The 22,245-nt window shown below is 40.0% G+C and overlaps 2 protein-coding genes across 5 annotated transcripts in view; one reads left to right on the top strand and one right to left on the bottom strand.

The window, feature by feature from the left end:
* Positions 1-9,075, bottom strand: part of usp1 (ubiquitin specific peptidase 1) — a 9,617-nt gene extending 542 nt beyond the window's left edge. Inside the window, exons 1-9 of one of the 3 annotated variants that reach the window (XM_034882382.1) lie at positions 8,827-9,075; positions 7,787-7,970; positions 7,168-7,312; positions 5,619-5,720; positions 4,949-5,115; positions 2,638-3,338; positions 1,598-1,756; positions 1,116-1,317; positions 1-818 (exon numbers count right to left, since the gene is read on the bottom strand). The exon at positions 1-818 is cut by the window's left edge and continues 542 nt beyond it. In XM_034882382.1, coding sequence (XP_034738273.1) covers positions 38-818; positions 1,116-1,317; positions 1,598-1,756; positions 2,638-3,338; positions 4,949-5,115; positions 5,619-5,720; positions 7,168-7,312; positions 7,787-7,970; positions 8,827-9,013 — 2,628 coding nt within the window. In that variant the 5' untranslated portion in view covers positions 9,014-9,075 and the 3' untranslated portion in view covers positions 1-37. Of the gene's footprint in view, positions 819-1,115; positions 1,318-1,597; positions 1,757-2,637; positions 3,339-4,948; positions 5,119-5,618; positions 5,721-7,167; positions 7,313-7,786; positions 7,971-8,826 lie in introns of all 3 variants that reach the window. The other 2 variants (XM_034882383.1, XM_034882381.1) reach the window with 2 other exon arrangements.
* A 1,829-nt stretch (positions 9,076-10,904) lies between these two features.
* Positions 10,905-22,245, top strand: part of kank4 (KN motif and ankyrin repeat domains 4) — a 69,072-nt gene continuing 57,731 nt past the window's right edge. Inside the window, exon 1 of one of the 2 annotated variants that reach the window (XM_034882380.1) lies at positions 10,905-10,996. The gene's annotated coding sequence lies outside the window, so the exon portion shown is untranslated. Of the gene's footprint in view, positions 10,997-13,377; positions 13,781-22,245 lie in introns of those variants that run through there. The other variant, XM_034882379.1, reaches the window with a different exon arrangement.

Genomic DNA, 22,245 nt, shown 5'->3' with positions numbered 1-22,245 from the left:
CCCCCAAAAAAAATCAATAGCATGCACATTGTTCATGTTAGCGTCCGTGTTCAGGCATCCTTCTGTAGAACAGCAGGTACGGTGTAGATGAGGACGACGTCTCAGGAGAGCAGGCTTGCAGGAAATCCTCCTCTTCAAACAAACGCACCTCAGAGTCATCAAACAGCAGCCATTTGCCCTCGTATTCGAGGAGGTTGTTAAAAGCCTGCTGCTCTGTGGTCTCCACGCTGCCAAGGGAAGGTGTTAATTCCTCCTCTCCTACTCTAGCCTCCTTGTTTAGTCCTGCTTCAGTTTTTTGGCCCATGCTGTTGATGGGTTTCCTCCGTTTGGATCCCTCTGCTGATCCACTGCTGGCTGCTTTTTCCGTGTGTTTGCTGCTCCCGAGCTCACAACTAGACAGACTCCTCTGGCCCCCCAGGAGTCCAACCCCGCCCTCTGACAGCTTCTTTCCTCGTGTCTTACTGCTAGCCAAACTCGTACCCCTCTGACCCTGTGCATTCAGGCTGAAAGACACCTCTCCGTCATCATAGTCCAGTGCTTCGTCTTTCACCCGAGTGTCCTCTTTACTCTCCTTCTCCTCTTCCTCGGTTTCTTCTTTGTCCCGCAGCAAGAGCTTCACATCTTTCAGACCAGACATGTGGACAAAGGCTGTATAGTGGCCACTGCTGATGGTGACACCACTATGCATGACCACGGCAAACAGCTGATAGCGTTGACCTTTTGTGGACAAGGGCCGGGTGCACCACTCCTCCAGAGACAAGGTCAACGGGGTTTGCAACGGAGTGTTCACTTTAGACAGACCTGCATATGGGTCCAAGCTAGAAGTGAAAAAGAAAAACGGGATATAAGTTCATATCTGTAATATGTATGAAAACACATTGGATTTAAGAAGACATTTCAGCATTTAGTTTAGGCTTTTCCTGTGTAACAGCAGGCTTCATCACTTAACAGTATGAGAAAGTTCATAGTATATGTCATAAAAATAATGCATAGTATACTATGTCTATACTCCCCATAAAAAGGTACTGCAGGGTATAAGCGAATCTCCAATATTTTGTACAGAAAATACTGAATCGACTGAAATTAACATTAAATGTGTTTTTGCATCAACTCACTCCAAACTGTTGGCGGAGAAGCGCTTCAGGTGAATGGTGATCACTTCGGGAGTTTTGTCAAACAGCAGACTTCTCTCTGCCTCTGTGTAATGATGACACGTCTCGCAGAAGTATTTGTCCTCCCCAACAATGCGCTCCACTGAAGCAAACTGACCGATGGCCCATTTCAACGTCTTAAGCTCTGGTTTGGGATCAGGAGAGACTGGGGGGGGGGGGGGGGGGGGAGTTATTGAATTAATCATGTTATCTTTCATCTGCATTGTATTCTGAAAGAAAGAGGAAGGGTGTACGGATAAGATTGCACATCAATTTTATTTAGCAGTGGGTGAAATTGTAATAAAACTTCTCAAATATGCTCGCACTGTGCTGTCATTTTAAATGATTACCTACATTAGCCAAATTGTTTCCCACAAGCCATGCTTAGAGCTTTCAATGAATGTAAGATCATTGAAAGCCAAGTCAGTCAAAGTAAAAGTCCTCACCCTCAGAAAGGTCGTCTGGGCTGCAGGGTTCATCATCGAGCACCGGGACACTGATGTCCTGGAAGTCTTCTCTCCTCTCTGTGAAGCTCTCACACTCCAGACAGCGAGTCCGAAGAACCAGTCGGCCCTGGAACAAGTGTTCCATCAGGTCCAGGCCCTCTGGGTAGAACACAAACACAGTTGGATTTTATGACTGAGTTACATGGAGTAGAAATGGCTATCAGCATTAGTTTCTAACAGTTTGATCACTGCTTTTACAATAGAGTAACCCATTATGCAAGAAACATTAAAACCATTATAAGAAAAGCTATTTGAGGCCCCATATTAGGGCTGAACAATATTGTGTTTTAGCATGGACATCGCAATGTGCGCATGTGTGATGGTCCCAAGATGGTCAGCTATTTATGTAATCTTTTTAAAACTACTTTTTCTTTTTTCATATATTCCAGGGGTAAAAGAAATCATCACAATGTCAACTTTGTCCAATATTGTGCAGGCCTACCCCATGTACGTACATTAGGATTATAATTGCATGGCTACTAACCCACCAGCTGTAAAAACTCTCTGAAATCTTTGGCAAGTATGACTTCTTAATCCTCAATTTCTTCATAAATTACCAACTTAATATTTATCAATTCTACTTATATCACAATATTTTTAACCAAATACCTTAATATCAACATTGTGGCGATATTGTAGTGTTGACAATTTTGCTTACACAAAATATGCACACAATGAGATTTTTCATAAATAATCATCAGTTATGTTGATTTAATAACTATTTGGGTAAAGGCAAATAATAACACAGCCTGGTGTGTTCAGAAAATGACATCCCTTTACTGTCATGTAGCCTTTAAAACCTGTAAAAGACAACACTTGCGTCATCAGGATATTACAATATCCAAAATGGAAGACAATATCTAGCATCATATATCATTATAATATTGATATATTGCCCAGCCCTAATTAAATCAATACTACATAGAGTTATCTTGCTTAAGTAGTGCTGCTGTCCTAATACTCTGAGAGTAATCTCATACCTTGAAGTTTGACTGCCTTCTTGTCTTCAGCCATGTCTTGTGGGGAACTCTCCACACTGGTCTTGTCCTTCGGACTTTGGTCTTCGGCCGGTCCGTTCTCCTGCTCTGGTTTGTTTTGGTTCTTCACACTCGTGGAGCTGATCTTTCCCACACTGAGGAACTTGGAGAAAATACTCGGCTGTTTCCCAGAAGGCCTCAGCCAGCTCAGCTTAGATCTCTTCTTTCTTTTCCCATCAGACTCTTTAGATGCCTTTTCACCTTTCCCTTCACCGTCACTCCCTTTGTCCTCCTCCCTATTCAGTGTCTTCATCCCTTCATTCTCCTCCACCTCTTTATCTTTGTCTTGGGTGCCGTCCATCAAGATGTCACTGGAGGACTTCCTTTTGGAGCGAGTGAGGGGTCTGTTAACCTCTTCATCACATTTCTTAGACTTGACAGATTTTGGCTTCTTTTTAGCATTTCCCACTTCAGTGTCACTCTTCCTCTTTCCACTCACTTGGCCGTCCTCTTCTGTCGCAGGGCTGCTTGAACCCAAACGGACACCAGGCTCAAGTGTAACCTCAGTCTCATCGGCATCCTCCCTATCCAACTCCAACTCCTTTCTGATAGTGACGCAAGCCTCCTGGATATTTCCCAGGATGCACTGCAGCACCTCCTGGGCATCATGCTGAAGATAGCCCTCATACATGGGGTTCAGCTGCCTGCAAAACACGTAGAGCAGTCAAAAATATGGAGTTAGCACCTGTCTAAGGGACAACTCAACTAAAAATATAACAGTAGCTTGATTCAATTTACAAATTATAAATGTGTGCCGCTATTCTTTGTGTTTTTGACTGTTGCTCAAATAAAAAAAGTCATTTTAACAGCACAGATTTGGTGAGGATGCCAATGACAAACCCAATTTGTCAGGGTTCGTACAACATTTCCAAGGTCCCTTACACCACCGTAAATTACATACCAATACATAGTCAAAATTTGTATTTAATGTTTTTGTCACATTAAAAGACATAATGCTATAAACAGCCAAATTTGTGTTTCATAATAGCAGAAGGATCAGATATTTAAGCAAACAAGTTTTATTTTTAAATGTATCACTGTCCAAGTTGACATTGCTTGCTATCTAACTGCCTGAGTCAGTGTAAGTGGGAGGATTTGAGCCAAACGACATGCAGATGGGTCATTCTGTGTCAAATCAGACTAAATCCAGGAAAACAACTGCACATGTTTGTCTTCCACCCTACAAATTGTGGGCTGACTGTCTCTTTCTCGCTAACCTGAATAATACCTTCCATTATATTAATGTCCTGATAATGTGATTTTCAGGCTGTAACACTAAAGTAATTTCAAGGGCTGTAAATATGAAGACATAGGATTTGAACAGAAATATTTTACAGACCTTGGTTTTGGGACACATTCTTGATATATACAAGGTTTACACAAAATCTGAGACAGTAACAACCTATAACTTTTAACCCAGGAGACTGACAGTGCACAGGCACCTGCCTGAAAAATGGTCTATATCAATTTAAAGAAAATGTGTTTCAGTGCCAAGACATATACCTGTATCTACTGGAATAGAGCAGTGTAAATATTATATTAGGCCATCCTTAACCTTACAGTAGGCTGCTAGCTACATAGCTAGTAAGGTTCACTCAGCGTTTTGTTGTTAAACTGTGTGTAAAAAGAACGGTGCTGTTAAATCACCGGTTTCAGGTACCTACGGTACCGTCTGGATGGTTTCAAGGTGATGGTACGTAGCTAACACTAGCAGATAAGCCTGTTAAAAAAAAAAAAAAATCTAGAGGAAACACTGCAACACTAACATAACATTATCACATCAAGTAGGGCCGGATTAACAATTTCATGTACCGTGGGCAAACATGCCGTTTGTCTGCAACAGTGGCATGAAGCAGACAGCATCGGGAGCCTTAACTTAAAACCAGAGATCATTTCTATCATGCAAAATGTGAAAATATCACCAGCCATGAAGAAAGCAATTAGTGTGTATGGAGTGAAAGTAAACCCTCGGCTACACTGTGGCATGTAGTTTAAAGTCAAACACAAATTGAGCATTTTCAAGCATTGTATCCAAAATTCAAGCACTTTTCAAACCTTGAAAACACAACATCAAAATTCAAGCATTTTTAAGGATTTCAAGCACCTGTACGAAACCTCATTAGTTTAAAGTGCAGTGTTGTCCTTCATTACTCATTCATTTGGGTAAAAATTAGCTACTTTAATATTGGAATGCATCATTTGGAAAGCAATCATTCTGGGCACAATTTATAATTCCAAATAACTAGACCATTACCTGAGTGTGTGGAGTATTTTTCGAGGCGGAGTGGCGAGTTCTCCATCACTGAAGCTGTCGGGGTTTAACAGAAAGCTGGACTGCAGCTGCTCTACTGATGCTATCAGACCGTTGAAGCTCCCAAGGAGCTCAATCTGAGCAGACAAATCTTCAGCCACAGCTCCTGACTGCTGGGAAATAAAATAAAATGTATTTATAAAATAAAAAGGTAGGTTATTGAATTGTAACTTCATATATACTTCATAAAGCTTAGAAGGTCTGGACACAATAACTGGAATACTTGGGTTTCATTGCACTACAGTGTACAACAGCCCTAAAATGACTTGTGCAAAGCTGACAATTCAATTAATAATTGTGGCGTTGACTGCATATTGTTCATTTCTGAACCCAATGTTTGCAAAGATTGGCAGTTTTTACCCCAGAGCTCCACAAACTATACTCCCAACCCCCCCTCCCTCACAGCACCACAATTTTACCGATGTGAAATAACTGCATATGCACTTCAGTTTTTTTAAAGCACTTTGTCTTATATTTTATCTAAATGTGCGGGTAGTGGGAGCAGAGTGAATGAAACTGTTTTCTTTTATGAGAAACACACTCCCTAGTATGTCAGCATCTAATGACAAAGGCATTCATTCATTGAAATGTAAAGTTTTTTTGTTGCACAAACCTCTTCGCTTTTATCACTTTCTTCCTTTGGTTTGTCTTTACTTTTAGACAGGTTGTAAACTTTCTTTACACCTTCTCTGAGCCCGGGGCAGTAGTACAGCACCTGCAGTAACCATCAGACATCAACAACATCAGTTAATATTATTTAACCTTGACTTCTTTCCAAAAAAACTTTCTAAATCCAACTTTCTGGGCAGTATGTCTCTCCTTGTATACAATGACTTTTTAATATCTTAAATGGCCTTTTTTGATTAAACTAAATTGAACAATTGTCAAGCCTTTTCAAGGCTGCGGACATGTTTACAATAATAACATGAGTAGTGAATAAATACAACACTGAAGGTTTCCTTCTTCCGTACTGCATAAGATGATGCCTTCTTGTCTGACAGAATGCATTCATGAAGAGTTTTTCTCACATATAGTGAATGTTATTTCCTCTACAGTCTCTTATTCCAAACAAGAGATGAAATATGACCCCTCTATTTAAACAGGTGCTGAGATCTGAATGTGTGATCAAAACACCAGTGCCTGTCTGTCTCTGTACAACCAAACCCTGTCACTACAGATAAGCCACAGTGAGGAGCAGCCATGTGTCTACAGGTTTTATCTCTTCTACATCCACCACAGAAGACACTTTTTTCTCTACTATACCAAACGTTTGTGACAATGTCAATGTTCAACTTTATTCTAGGTGACAAAGAATGTAATGTTTAATTACTTCATGAATGATTTTGTGTCAAGTTGCTTTGTAATTCTTAATACAAAAAGCCTTCATCATGACTGGTTATGATTTGTTAAATTATACAACAAGCGCAAAAAAATACTAAAAAATTAATAGGTCAGAAAAAGGTTAGATGAGATATGGGAATCACAATTTATCAATGTAAACAACTGGTAATGTCCAATGCTTTGTCTAATGAATTTTCAAATACAAATGATGGCCCCGGTTTAATCCTGAGTTGTTTAGTCAAAGACTTTTTGAAGCAATATCTGTTTTGCACATGTCTCACACACACACACACATATACATACATACATGGGATAGACCGATTATCTGGACGTTTTCTGTCACTTTGCGGATTATCTTTATCTGTGTTTTATTTGCTACATCTCTGTCTGTCCCTCTGCTTTGGTTTCACACACTACCGAGTCTGACTTCATGTCCCGCCCATAACACAGACTATCTTTTCCTCTGTATTATGATGAGAGTTTTTATTTATTAAATAATTGCTTCAAGCATTTAAGAACGTTTTGTGTTGGAGTTTTTCAATTTTCATGTTTGTAATTGTATTTTGAGGTTGTACCAGAATAGATTTACAGTATGGATAGTTTTTTTTCCCCAAGCTTGTATGTGTGTGGCAGCACCAGAGACACAGAGGCACTTTAAATTTTTTATTTTGACTTAAATATGTTATTTTCACTGTAAATGCACATCGGTTCCAAATACCCGTTATTGGTTTCATCAACTACTAATAATCGCTATCTGTCTTGAAATTTTTTTAATGGTCAATCCCTAATACATTTCCAGTCCGCCCCTGGTGATGACCCACCTGTAAGATGCTGTTCAAATAGCAGGTGTTGCCCAAGTTGTTGAGCCCCACAAATGGCACCAAGGTCTCTCTCTTCTCAGATGGCAGGAGGAGACCAGGTGAGGCTGGACATGGAGAAGGACCGGGGACCAACTGATCGCAGCTGCTAAACAGTGGAGAATAAAACAAGTTTTAAATTAAAAGAAAAAAAACAGTTACCTGATAGTGGTTTGATTGTTGCAGTTCCCTAGGGCTGGGCAATATGGTTGCAGTCATTATAAAGTGTTGTACATTACATTAAACTAAACTACTAACATGTATAACCAAATATGACTGGCAAATTTTTATTTAGTTGCTCAAAATCATTAACATTGAAGAATGACATTTGTAAAACAATGTAATGACTACAATTTCCACATATTAAAAAGTCTAAACTTTTTAATCTTTAACCTGGCTTATGTCCATACGCCCTCACAATTGCTGTGAAATTAGCACAAACAAAGAGTATAATTGAAATGTGTGAGAATGACTGGCTGGCGTGTTAATGGTTAAAGAATATGAGGCAGTAGTAGGGTAATAAATTAGTGCTTCGCACTTTGTACGGCCCTAGTTAAATCACACACTGACAGCACAGACCAACCTTGCCTCGGGCTCTTCTTGTTCAACTACTTTGGGTTCATCTGCTTGAGGTTCAGAAAAATCCAGAGCCCGTTTAGTTTCTTTCTTCTGGAGGAACTTCAGAGACAGTTTACTCCTCTTGATGGGGCTCCCGAGCGCCGCCACAACATTTTCCCCCTGCAGACCTGGCATCCTTTTTCCGGTACCTGGAGGGTGATTTCTCTCTCAATTCAATTCAAAGTGGCTTTATTGGCATGAAGGTTCCAAAAACAATGTTGCCAAAAATACAATATACAATTTGTCCAAACATTCTGACAGTACACAATAATAAGTAATATAAACATTAACACAACATTAAGATTGATTTATATTGATTACCTATTCGGTACATATTGTGAGTATGTGTGTACAATAGGTGTGTGTACATTTATGTGAGAGAGAGAGTGTGTGTGTGTGTGTGTGTGTGTGTGTGTGTGTGTGTGTGTGTGTGTGTGTGTGTGTGTGTGTGTGTGTGTATGTAACGTTATAATAATTTGTATGTTATGTCGGTCTGATTTAATGTCCCTCGGGTGTAACGTTCTCTCCTCCTGTAATTCAACAGCGCACCTCACTGGTAAGAAGAGGAAATACAGAATTTCGACGAGAGCGAATGTAACTACGCACTTAGGTTAACACTGCGCAGATAGCTAACTATGTAACTTAAACCAAACTAACATTACATTTTTATAAAAGTAATGTTACGTAGACAGCTCTGGTTTACTGAGTCCAATCTAGTTACCAACTGAACAACGAATTAGCTATATACCACGATAGCCGGCTAACATGATTGCCCCTACAACATTTGTTATAGAGCCGTTAACATTAGCATCTGTTATTATGTTGATATTGCCGTTAGGACATAGCAAATAGCTAGCTTGTGCACTTTGCAGACAACAGCGGGAAAAACTGGGTCAAAACGGTGCGCTGAAAAAGTGGGAGGAGAAAACAGGCGGCACGCCGTTTTTAATAGTTCACTTAAACAGAACTAAACTCTGAAGATCCCTACTGCATGTTTACTCTTACCCGAATGAGTTAATCCACTATGAAGTTTAATGTATTTCACGAAATATCCGGTTTTTGAGCCATTTACTTGTTTGACGATTCGGACGGTACAGAAACAGCAGTTGGCGCTTTTTCCTGTTGGAAGACCCACTGATAGTGGCTGTTGGCTACATTGCCAGTGAAACACCGCCACACAACAACAAAACATCCGGCAAAATGTTCGAGTAACGGCCACCCCTAATATTAAACTTAAAATTAATGCTTGCAAATGTGCGTTGATTTTTGTTAAATTATGTAGGCAGAAAGAATTACATTCCAGATCTCAGGCATATATTAAGTAACCTATTTAAATCAGGTCCCCCGGGCCCTTTCAGAAGCCATTTTTGTAGTCCTTTATCAAGCTGCGTCAAGTCAGATTGAATAACACCGGTAGTGGTATTTCTAAGAACAGATTCTTCCTTCAATTTAAAGGTGAAGAAGTTGTTGGTTGAACATGAATCCTAAACATGATCTTTAATTAATGAAGAGTCGAAATAAGCTACATCTAAAGAACAAACCTTTTGTAGAGGCAGTGTAACTACAGTTCAGCTGATAACCTATTGTTCTTGTAGTTTTAGAATCTTGGCAAAGATATCAGTGCTGGTTGGTTCTGTGTGAGTGAAAACAACAGAATTGTGCTGAGAGTATAACAGTCTGGAACATAGAAATAGACTGAATCTCATTTTATTTTATGGTCTTGAGTCTTTTCGTGGATAGATGAGCTTCAAGTTTTCAGAATTGTTTGCATAGTTCAATATTTTGTGTAAATGGAGAAAAACTGTTTGTTATACTGCAAATATATACACATTGCAATACTTTCATCAATGGACCATATGCTTTTTCACTATTGTGTTACCTTCAGTGGTAGCCTAGATAGTGACTTGACAGACATTTATTTAATAGGAAAAATTAAAGATCACATCATTAAGTAAAGTTTTGAGTGGAAGCCTATTTTTAAATTGTTGTATGGCTACTTGTACTTAGGTTGCTAAAGGTAATTAAGGTTAGTAAAGGCAAATAATGCTACGGCAATCATTTTCTCAGCATACAAGGGACACAGACACTTTTCATTTAATTCACTTAATGTGATATTCTGACCTAAACAGTGTATGGAGAAGAGGGCATGTTTGCTGTTATTCTGATCAACAGAGTAGCAGCAGCCCTCTTTTGGAAAAAAACAAACCCCAAAAGAATGTATATATGTATATATTATGATAATTAATTCAAAGTATTTAAATACATAAATAAATTAACCAATAGAGAGATAAATAATCTTCATTAATCTGGATATGGAGCTCAACAGTGAAGCCTAGTCTCACTTTGTCAGGCCATCCTGGAAGAGGGTGTAGCCTAATGGTTTTAACACCTCATCATGATTTTTTTAAATGTTTATATATATATATATATATATATATATATATATATATATATATATATATATATATATATATATATATATATATATATATATATATATATATATATATAGCCTTATACAATAAGCCTATGTAATAAGGTCTGACTTTACAATACACACAACATTAGTTTATTGTTTTGTATGCATGCTGTTGCATTTAGATTTGTGTTTAGTCATTTTGCCGTCCTTGACACCTTGGAATTTGTGACTTGCCTTTTTCAAAAACTTTACAGATCCATGTGTTAACTTTTTGTAGGCTACATTATTAGCTGTTGGGTTTACCACATAAATGAGGAGAGCCTATTTAAACCAAACCCCAAAGGTACAAATACAGTGTATCTTAAATAGCCTACTTTACTCTTGCTCTTTACCAGGCATTTATTCTGAAGATATTAAACGGAAGTCGACCTATAGTTTTGCCTGACTTGACAACAGTCCTTTTTGCGGAACACAACCTAAACAAATAAATGTGTGTATATTTTATATTAGTGTTATGACACATGATCTTCTGTATATTTTAGGAAGACACTTCCTTTACAAAAGCACACGAAACAAAGCAACTCGCCACCGTTCACGTTTTAAAACAGGTTGTTCCGGACAGTGTCCACCTTCAACCGACAGGGGGCAACATTGTAAATGTAAATGTGGGTTGGAGTGTCCAGCATCGTTCCCTCCTCCACTGGAGCATCTCTTCATCTGACAGTCAGCAGAGGCTATCCTTCCACGATTTTAACGGTAAGATACTATTTACGATTGCTCAGCTTTCGGCGTGAATAGATAAACTCAAACAAGCATAAAGACTTACGCGAGAGTAGCCTAGGTAGTAAATCTGTGTAACGGCTCATCTGTATCAGTAGCCTAATACTGTGTTGATTTATTAGGGCTATAGAGTGTTGTTGCTGGCGTACGTTTTCATCATTCGGGAAGGTTGGCAGCAACTGAATGCAACGCAAAAAAAATAAAAATAAGAACAGGTGCGTCGTTTACCTGCATTCAGCCAGTACAGGCATTTGTCAATACGATGGTATGTATGCAGGACGAGCCACTACCTCTGCTGCTGCTGCTGCAGAGTGGCTGCTTGGTCAGCAGCAAAGATGTATCGATGGACATGAGCTACTGTTGTTCAGCTTCAAGAATTCACTGAATTTATTTTCTGGTTTGGTGATCAAGTGATGTTGCAGTTAGGATGGTGATAGTGGATGGAAGTAGAGGAGGTAGGCTACATGACTTCCTGTCTAGATGTAGCCTGGTGGTAATGACGGATTTACAGCATGCAATCAACATCACCATCCTCACAAAATGTTTTCTTTGCAATCTCCAGTTGTGGGCTTGCTTTAACATTACATTTATTTACTTAATGAGTGTACCAAAACACCACATCTCATATAAATTGATTTGCAATCATCTTGTACCTCAGATGTAATAGTTTAATAAAAATTGCCTAATAAGCAGCAGGCAATTCATCCAAAATTAACAAGAAGGGCTGGTGGGGAGGTGTTGTGTTTTCTCACATCCCATCTAAAGCCTAACCAGGAGATGCATTATAAAGAGGGATTTCTATATTTCTCACATCCCTCATCACTCCCTGGTAACATCATATTCTCAAGGGGAGCAAGATCCTGTCACCCATGTCCCTAGCTGTGGGGAATGGACACAAGGCCTTGTTTTGATTGGCTATTACATTACACACAGGGTGCAACAGGATTGTCAGACACTAAACAAGGTCACTGGACAGATTTGAGGAATGAAATGTTTGTGGAAATGCACCCCTTTCTGGAAATGTATTCCTACTTTTTGGAGACTTTTTCTATTTTCAGAATACACAAAACCACTGATTAAAGTAAAAACAAGAAGGAAAACATCCACTTATTTCTCGTTCATTTCGGACAAACTGCCCAAACCTCTAATCTGAAGGAGTTAATGGGAATCATTCTCCATGCACTGAGCAATGGAGTTTGTCTTTTTAAAGGCAGGCTTTGTCCCAGGAGGCACGTAGCACTCACGGTCGGAGAAGCAGAGGATGGCGGTGTGGCAGCTGAAAGTCCTGGCCCATGACATGAAACACCCTCTTCTGCGTCCACCCACCTTCTCTCCCAGGAGAAGAACACGGGAGGGAAAAGAAAAGCATGTTGAGCGACAGGCAATGTTGCACCCCAAGAATGAGCGGCATGTCCCGAAGTCTACTTCAGTTGACCTTTTAACAACAAACCCCTTTGTACACACAAGTGTGCCTTCTTTTTAGCAGGCCTGCAGGGTGAAGCAATACTGTTAACCATTTAATCGCACCAAATAAACAGCATGTTAATTAATGAGCTTATAGTGCTGACAGGTGGATTTTGTTACCTTTGGACAGAGCCCTGCTTCCATTCTTTGTGCTAAGCTAAGCTAGCCGGTTGTGGGCTGTAGCTTCACATACAGATATGAGACTGGTATTAGTCTTCTTATTTAACTCTTGACAAGAAAGCAAATACGCGTATTTCACAAAACATTTCCAGAAATTGTTTCATCTATTAAAGCCCAAAAACTGAAGGGTATTTTATTCCCAAGGTATTAAAACCAAGACACGCAGCAAATCGTCATTAAATGCTAGACATTTTTGCCTAATAAACAACTTTAAAGGATCAACTGATGATCGGGATTGGTGAGGACATTTTTTGTCGTCTAATTAATTATAATAAGGTGAAGCAATATCTAGATGTGAGCTTCATCACAGGTATGGCCTCAGTTTGAACATAGACGTGATTCTTCCTTCTTTTATTATTATTCCTTTTATTTGAAGGATTCTTAGAGGTCTGATGGGGTACACCTATTCAGTATTACATGAAATTAATCAACCTTTTTCAGCTCTTAAACTCACTTTAAGCACCAAGTTCAACTCATTAAAGGCTGTTTTGGGCATGAAGACTGGTATTGCTTTTTTCTCCCATCAGCTAGTGTACTGTATGTATTTTCCCGGCAGACATCTTACACAGGCTCTGTTCAGTCGAGGGAGTACTTTTTATGTTTGTGTGTGTGTGTGTGTGTCAGTCAGTAAAAGGGGGTTAATGAGATCCTTTATGAGTGTATGCATGTGCATATATCAGATCAGGAGGATTTCTCTCTCTCTCTCTCTGCATACTGTAGAGCAACTGAGCGACTCCCATTTGATGCATGCTGACGAGGTGGGTGTATCCAGCCCAGCCGCTCTCATGTTAGGAAGAAGGAACTCTTCCATCCTACTCAGTCTGCTCTCTACTCTCCCTGCTCTCCTGTTTCAGCCAGTCTGTCTGCCCTCTAGTGTAGTTCTCTCCTTTCACTCAACACTATTCATCACCACCCAGGATACATTTTCACAAACCCACGCAGGTAGACAGAATACCGTCCAAGAGAACTGAAGAGTTTGGCTGATGGATACAGATATATGTACATTACCATAGAAAGAGCTAGAAAGTGGAGATCCGTAACGGGGCTGTTGAAGCGAAAGTTTTCTCCCCACTACATTTTTTTTTGTCCCAAAGGATACCACACGCAGCTGCAGAGGTAAGGGAAGAATAGATGTGGTCTGCACTTTTTTGTATTTCCTACTCTTTATTTTGCTGTTTTGATCTAATTTCTCATCCTCCTCTGACACTCTATTCTCAACTGTCACTTATCGATTGATTCCTTTTGCTGTGTCCTTTTTATTTATTTAATTCTTTTTTACTATTTACATGCTATTATCCGATGCTGCATATATCCTTTTTCTTTTCTCTCCTTCTCATTTAATGTAATCTGGAACTGAATCTACAAACCAGCAACACTTTCCATACATTCTAGCAATGATGTGATGACTCCAGCTTTTTTTTCCTCTTTCTCTCTGTATGCTGATGTGTATTTGTTTTCACACTAAACTTTGGGATCTTCTGCATCTGTATGGTAATCAGATGCTGAAGGCAAGGCATGCATGTACATTTTTGCGCACATTTGTACTAATATACTGATAAAGCTAGTCTCTCTTTGTCTTTATCTGTATGTTCGTCTTATACGTCTCTCTATACCGCTTGATCCTCTCTCTGAAGCATTTCATTAGCTGGACCAGGTTTCAGTAAAATTCCCTCCTGGCCTAACTAATGTCTTTCAGCTGGAGCCTGACACGTGCACATATGCTTACCGTTACAGTACACACATACTGTGGAAAGCACGCTAACCAGGCAGTGGATGTAGCTGAGAAGAAATAGCTAGTGATGTTTAGAGTGATCATACATGTAACATTTGCATGGTTGCTTGATTCTTAGTGCTCTGCATTCATTCTCTCTGCATCTTTGCTTCGCTTGCTATCCCTCCATTTCTACTTCTCTCTCCCCCTGATGCAAAACATCCTTGTCTCTCTCTATTGCTGCTCTTTTATGATCTGCATGTAGTACATGTAGTTAGTCTTGGTCACTGCTCTGCTTGCCTGCCACGGAGCATTGGCCGTGGTTGGTTGGCCAACCGCAGCTACACAACATTAAAAAGGCATAGCGTTCCTGTTACATGGGGCATGTTTACAGGATGCCACATTGTGTGTGTGTGAGAATTAATGTGTTTTATGTTGTATTCAATGACGTTAAGAACTCTATCCATGCAGGTTAAAGGCCACGTTGTTATTCTTACACATGCACGCACGCACGCACGCACGCACACACGCACACACACACACACACACACCTCCAAAACACGGCTGACAAGCATTAGTGTGCACTCCAGTCCCCCACTGTGTGTGTGTGTGTGTGTGTGTGTCTCAGTGTGATTTCCTTGGAGTTGCAGTGAGATGACTCATACCAGCTTCCATGCTGGTGGCTGTTAGGTGCATTCACTGTAACAATATCATGATGTGTTAATTGCAAATAGGCACTGTCCAATGAAATTGTGTATCTGTGAAATATCAACTTTGCAGGAAATGATAGAGAGGAAAATAGCATCTCTTTTTTTACAACCGCCTATACCCAACCCTATGGTTGTTGAGTGCAATCTGAGAAGGTTTTTTAAATCCCAAATCTCATAGAATTGTCTTAATGCATGGAAAGCATGCAGTCTTTAAATAGAGTCTTGCATTGCATTGACAAGATTTAAACAATATATGTGTTTTCCTCTGAAATATGGCCGCCATGTATGGCAATGTATGCCGGTCGGGCCACCTCTTTGGTCCAGACTTAAGGATCACAACAACTTTTGGATTGATTGGCATAAAATGTGGTTCAGACCCATCAGGATGAATTGTAATAACTTTAGTGATCCCTGATCACTAATCATCAGGGACAACTATTTAGGTAGAACTGCAGCATAAAGTAAAGGCTTAATAGTAAAGGCTTAGCTTATACTGATGGAAAGTGTATTGAAGCATAGAAACACACACACACACACACGCACACGCACACGCACACACACACACAGGGCCCACCCAGAATCGGTAGATACTCCAGTGAGCATCTTTGGATGGCTGCTCTGATACAGAGCAAAGCACAGAATATTTGCTTCACTCTGAACAAATAACCATTGGTTACCATTGTGATTCTTGATTCTGTCTATAGCTGTCAGCTGACAGTGCTTTCCATTTACCTCAGAAGTCGGTGCTGGGAATTACGTCGAACCCGAGTTGACCGCATTTCATCAAAACAAGTCAGATTTCACTGTGGGGTTTTCTCTATCCAGGTCCAGTACTACCAGTTGATAACAATGCTTTAGGCAGTTTTTTGTGCATACAAACAGCGTAACAACAGCTTAACTGTATATTACAACAGCTTTCACTACTGCTGATGCACAGGGCAGCCATGTTGGATTTCAATGTTGGCTTTCTCGGGGTACTGTGAGGTACTGTGTGTGTTTTCCGACTTTCCAGGTTGGACATCTGTCTTCAGGGGGTGTGTTTCCAACTCAATATTTTGGACTTCCTTGTACAAATGGAACTCACTATAAGAAACAACACAAACACACGGAACACAACATCATTTCTTCACACAAACATTGTAATAGTGTGTGTCTGGCGTGTCTAAAGCAGTGTGTTGCAGGTTGTTTAGTCACTCAGCAAGATGGGCAATATTGTACATGGTAAAGTTGGCCTGTTCTACTCAATGCCAGCCTGTGCTCTGTCTGCACTGGCATTGCGCCTAGTGCTCCCATGTGGTTCATATTCTCCAGACTTTCACATCCACTGGCTCCTCTTAAGCTTCTCTGAACCTGTAAATGCCTTTGTGCGCCCACACAGCGGGAGTTTGTTGGCGCACAAACGTGTGTGTGCTAAATTGATTGCTAAAAGGGATAAAGGTGTTCAGTTTCTTACTGAACCAAATAATCCACTACAAAGACAAAACAAAGCTAGTAAAAGGGAGAATCTGAAAGTGTGCGTGAGCTCCCTTGCAAATGTGCTTGAGATTGAACCTTGCAGGGCAACACTAGGTTGGATTTCTTTTTTATTCCACAGTATTTCTAGTTGAAAAAATAAGTTCTTGCATCAAACAAGTGCCAGAACCTGGGCTGAGTAGATTAAGGGCTTCTTAGCTGTGCTGTGGGAGGGAGAGGGACTCCCTAAACTCTCATTCTGTGTCAGTCAAAAGAAGCCCAAAAACCCTCGCTGAGAACACACACAGATACACGGGAGCTCACACTCACGCACACACCAGCTGAGGGAACGCCTAGGGATAGTACTACTTATCTCATTTTCTGTTGACACACTATGCCTCAGCTGTGCCATGCTTTCACAGCTCTTTCTCTCTCTCTCACAATGTTGGTATCCTCAAGCTAGAGGTTTTTTCCTTCATATCACTGTCAGCAGAAGGGTGAGTTCACAACGGGCTGGAGGTGTGTGTACAGACCTCCGTTTTGTGCCCACAGCACATCTGCTCTGCAAACCACAGTTCCCACAGGCTGCACGGCTTTCTGAAACAGTGGGACTTTGCAGAAGTTCAGATAAAGTTCCTCTGTGGTTATCGGGTGGTTTTGTAGGGGTGGGTAAAAGTGAGAGAAGAAACTCTCTAAGTAACCTAATTCATTGGGTAACACATTTATTTCAATCCAGTGTTAAGTTACTATTACATTTTATAGCTTTTTTTACATCTTTAATCAGTTTTTCCTTGGACAACATATTGAATCTGAAATAGTTTATACATTTAGAAATGTATGGATCCAGATAAAATGTGAATCCTAATTTACCTTTGATAAGATGAAGAGGTTGTAGACACCAGCACTTTGGCCCTAGGCAATTCATGAGTTTATTGTGGCTGAGGTAGATCCAGCCTATTTCTTTGGAGACAGTTGCCAGCCAGCATTGACGTCATTGCCAAGGTAGGCAGATTTCTTTCATTGCCCTCAGAGCATATTTTGTGTTTAAAGGAATGTCAGCTGGCTTACTGTAGATTTGTACACAGTACCATCCTACTACAGACTCTCAACCTATTCAGTTCAGTGTCATTCAAAACAACTGACTGATGATATGACATGTCACAACTAAGGAACCCCACCTTATTTGTCCATAGTGTTTAACTACTATTATGTAGGTTAAGATTGATCATGACAGCCTAAATTATAAAAACAATGCTGGTGATCTGTCGATCAGTTAGCACATACAGCAATAGTTGTACTTTAAACATCAATGAGTCATCTCAGTGGTTTTGCATGACACCTTCAACTGCTGCGTTCAAACGTGTGTAAGCAGTATAACAACAATAATTATAATTTGATGTACGTATAAAGCATTTTTCAAAATTCCCTAAAAGTCCATAATTTCTTCTATTTTCTTGTTTGTGATGGAGGAGATGATTTAGAAAGTGTACCCTTCTCTATGTTGTGGCAGTAGCCTTCTGAAAGACAATGTTTTCAAAACTTCTTGTGTGACATCTTTGTCTGATTCTTATTTCACCTCTTTGTCATAACAATATGCTGCAATAAGCTATGCTGTGCTATGATTTATTGCATTGTTACTGAGCTCAACAGTGGCGTTTTTGTGGAGTTTCCGTTATGGATGCATGAGTGGGTGAGTTTAGCTGGACAAAGGTCACTGAGATGGGCTGCAGTTCATCACTGAGAGAAAATATGGAGATCAAAAGAACAATACTGCTGTGAAGCTGTTAGGCTTTCCCTTGTTCCTTTGCTTCTGGTTGGGTGGGGGAAACCAGCCTGGGTTTCACTTTCATACATATCTATACATTCACAAGAGTCCACTTTTCAAAATACTGTACCAGTGGTTTTGCATGCTTAGGCCATGAACAATTAACAATGTACATTTCACATAGCTTCCAACAATTTTCAAAAGCAAGCAAAGTTTTTTTTCTACAACTATCTAATGGCAGCTACATTTTGGATGAATAAGACACTTCTAACTCACTTCTAGTGAGTTAAGATCAGAGCCAAGAATTCTACAGCCATGTATTCAGGTTAATTTAAAAAAAGGTCCTGCACTGAAGCTAGAAGAAAATAGCCAGAAATAAAGTCCCACAACCGGACATTTCTCAAGTAGCAGTGGTGAGGAACAATGGCTAGGTCCATCCTTACATTGTTTCCCAACATTGTACACCTACCTTGTATCCCCACTACTGCTCCTTAATGGGTTCCTGGCATTGACAGGCAGGAAAAAACAGAGTCTGTCGTGAGAGGAGTCGAGAGTGCACAGGGGAACATGGGACTTCCTAATGGAACCTTCATCACCGAATGCTGTGTTGTAATTGGCTGGCTGGAAGAGGCAGGAACTTCCTGTCTGAGTGTTGTTGTAGGTGACCACTCCTTGTGAAAAGTCTTAAACTTATTGAGCGGGTGCATGTGTGTGTGTTTGTGAGAGGCAGTGTGTGTTTTAAACCTGAAATAACCTTTGGCGAGTGTATAAATATATCTAATGTGGTGTGATGTTGTTTGTGTAAAGTTTGTGGATGTGTTGGTTTCTTTGTCGGCTACAGTACTTTACTCACTGAAACATGTTGTAACATGTTTTTTATATTGCATTATTCATGCACACTCTTTTGTGGGATCTTTTCCCATTCAGTCTTACTGCTCAGTTTGCAAATATTCGTTACTTCGGTCAGTACTACATGATTTTAAGTCCCACTTTGACAGGGTCAAATAATAAGTTTTACAATTGTGTCTGGTCACCATGTGTTGCAATTAATATACGACCAGTTCTAACTACTAACTCATAAAATACTGAAGCTTGGGTAGTGGCTCTCAGCATTTGATAACGCAAAAATCACCCTTTAGTGTCTGTATGGAACACACTGGGCATAGCAACAGCTCAACGGCGGCACTGTAAGATGACATTATATTAAAAGCAACAACGGTAGCGTGCAGTTTAAAAGACCAAAAATCGATGTAAGGAGGTTGATTAGGGTGGTGGATGCGTCAAAGAACACAGGACATCCACCCAAGAGACCGAGGTTTATGTACCGTTCTTATTCCACGCATCACCGAAACCTACATTTTGTAATCCCACCGACAATCTTTTCTTAAACCTAACTGTACCATTCTGCATGTCAGTTAAACATACGTCGCAACGCAGAGCGTCAAATAGTGACACAAAGAGTCCCAACACGGAGCGTCAAAAAAAGACACCAAGAGTCCTGACCTAGAACGTCAAAAAACAGGACGCAAAGGAGAATTTTTGCGTCAGTAAAAAACGCCAGAGGCACCTGTCCAAGCGTTGCTTTTGACATGCTGGGAGTAAGAATGTGTTGTGATATACAGTATGCTTAGAGGGGGGTGACAAGATCACAGCCTAGACCTCAGTTATCAACACTTTACATACTCCACATTCTAATTATAAGTGTGTTCCATGAGTTTTCTGTCCGAAATGCAAACAATCAGCGATCATTGATTATTATCTGCTTTGCCTTCTACTGCTGTTGTTGACAGTGTGAGTGAGCAAGGAGACATTTTGGGTAAACCACAACAATGTGAGAGTTTAGAGGACTGTGATTTTCGCTGCAGCTGCCAGACAATAGTGGGAAGTCTGAGGGATTTAACTGTCATATCAAACCAAGTCAGTGGTTTGCAAAATCTTGGTCGGTGTCAAAAATAGATCTTTATTCGCTCCTGGCAAAGCAGAGTGTTGCTATCTTTTCTGTAGACTGACCCTAAATTTGGCCAAAAGTAAAAGAGTAGAGGAGATTGTCAGGGCCAAAACAAGTAGTCTATAGATAAGTCCATCAACAAACAACAAATGGAAATATTTTTTAAGTGATAAGATTAATAGGCAGCTCAGTTGTTAATCAAAAAATTGTTAGTAACTGAATTTTGATGTCTATTCATATCAGATAACTGGCCAGCAAGTGGTCAGTGGTTAGCATCTTAATGCTGCATGCAAATTAAATGGATACACCAGTAAAAACAATCAATTAGAAAGAAGAGAAACAGCAGCAGTGTAGAACTGCAGCTGTAAACATTTCGTTGTGTGAGTTTGAGGATTTCAGATTTTACTTTTTAAACCTGTGAGCTTGCGAATGAGATACAAGCTGCTAACATGGGCTAATTCACATTTAGCATCACATCTCCTTCTTGTCATTCCTCCCAGAATGTATTTAGGTTCTGATGCCATTCATTTAAAAGGTGATGTGTGATTGTGTGATCTATTGTGTACTATATTCATTTTTCTTGTTTGGGCAGGTGTGCAGTTTTTAGGTTGTTTTCAGCAACATCTTGACTTTGTCTCTGTTTTGTTGTTGAAGGTGTTGTTAATGAAAAATGTAGTCATAACATAGTGTGTTGGCCTCTGATCACTTATATGTACTTAGTAATGTTTTTGTGTTTAAACTCCCAAACCTCATTCATGGGACAACCTCAACACATGCCCTATTTATCTGACAAGTCTTTATTTCTTATCAAAGTTTTATGTCTCCCATAAGCCAAAGAGAAAAATTGGCTTCATCTTTGTCTGTCTCTCGCTCTCTCACACACACACAAACACTCACACACACACAAACACACAGACACACCCACATACACACACACACTCACACAAACACACACACACACACACACACACACACTCACCTCTGTTGTTTCTAAGGTAGTTATTGCTCTTCCGGAGGTTAAAGCACACACATTTGAGATGATGGAATTAAAAAAGAGCACAAGAAAGGCTGAGATGAAAAGGAGTGAAAAAAACTGATAAGAAGACAGTGAGAGGGAGAGAGACAAGATTTCTTCAGTATAAGGGTGTGCGTTTGTGTGTGTGTGCGTGTGCAACGCTTGTTTGATGTTCTTCCCATCTTTCAAACTGACTGTGGTGAGATGGCTGGCACTAATGGGTTGCATGAAGCTCAGGAATGTAGATCAGATGAACAGATGAATGCCTCACCGCTGCAAAAGTCTGTGTGCTTATGGTGTGTGTGTGTGTGTGTGTGCGTGTGTGTGTCTTTGTCTTGGAAACTTTCTTGTGTGAGTTGCAGAGTGTCTGCCCCCTCAGTGGGGCTGCTGACTGACCAAGATTTAATGTGGACTTTACCTTGTCTTCCCCTCCACCTGTTAGTGTGTTTTTGTGCATTTCACTTTCTCACAGCTTGTTGTTGGAGCTGCTAAAACACTTGTTTCCCGCCAGGGACCAGGTGGGCACTTTTGTGTCTCAGAGTGTTTGCCCAGTGTTTTCTATTTCTATTGTTATGTGCACACACATTATATACAAAGAGTTCCCAGTGCGTTCTGACTGAATGTTCAGGAAACCAATGTTGGAGCCAATAAATGTTATTGAGGTTGCTTACGTAATACTTTGTACTAACTACAATATTCTTACTAAGCAAAAGCTGGCATTTAAATATTTACAGGTGCATCAATGAAAAAGTCTGTTACTGTAAATACAGTTTATAGCATAAATATCTCTCTGTGGACAAATATAACAAATGTTGTTTGCGTTCAGATAAAAGGGATTGGCTCCCAACTAGGGTCAGCTTGTGTATGGAGCTAGAACAGTGACAGTAACCTGTGGTATTGAAAATAAAATTTGGCATTGAAACTGTTGAACTGAAGTATAAAACACAAACATCAAAAAGTAATAATCTCTAAATCCTATG

The sequence above is a fragment of the Etheostoma cragini genome, chromosome 9 (genome assembly GCF_013103735.1).
Source record: "Etheostoma cragini isolate CJK2018 chromosome 9, CSU_Ecrag_1.0, whole genome shotgun sequence".
Classification (NCBI taxonomy): Eukaryota; Metazoa; Chordata; class Actinopteri; order Perciformes; family Percidae; genus Etheostoma; species Etheostoma cragini.
Note: the sequence above shows the minus strand (reverse complement) of the source record. Positions and strands in the feature narration are given on the sequence as shown.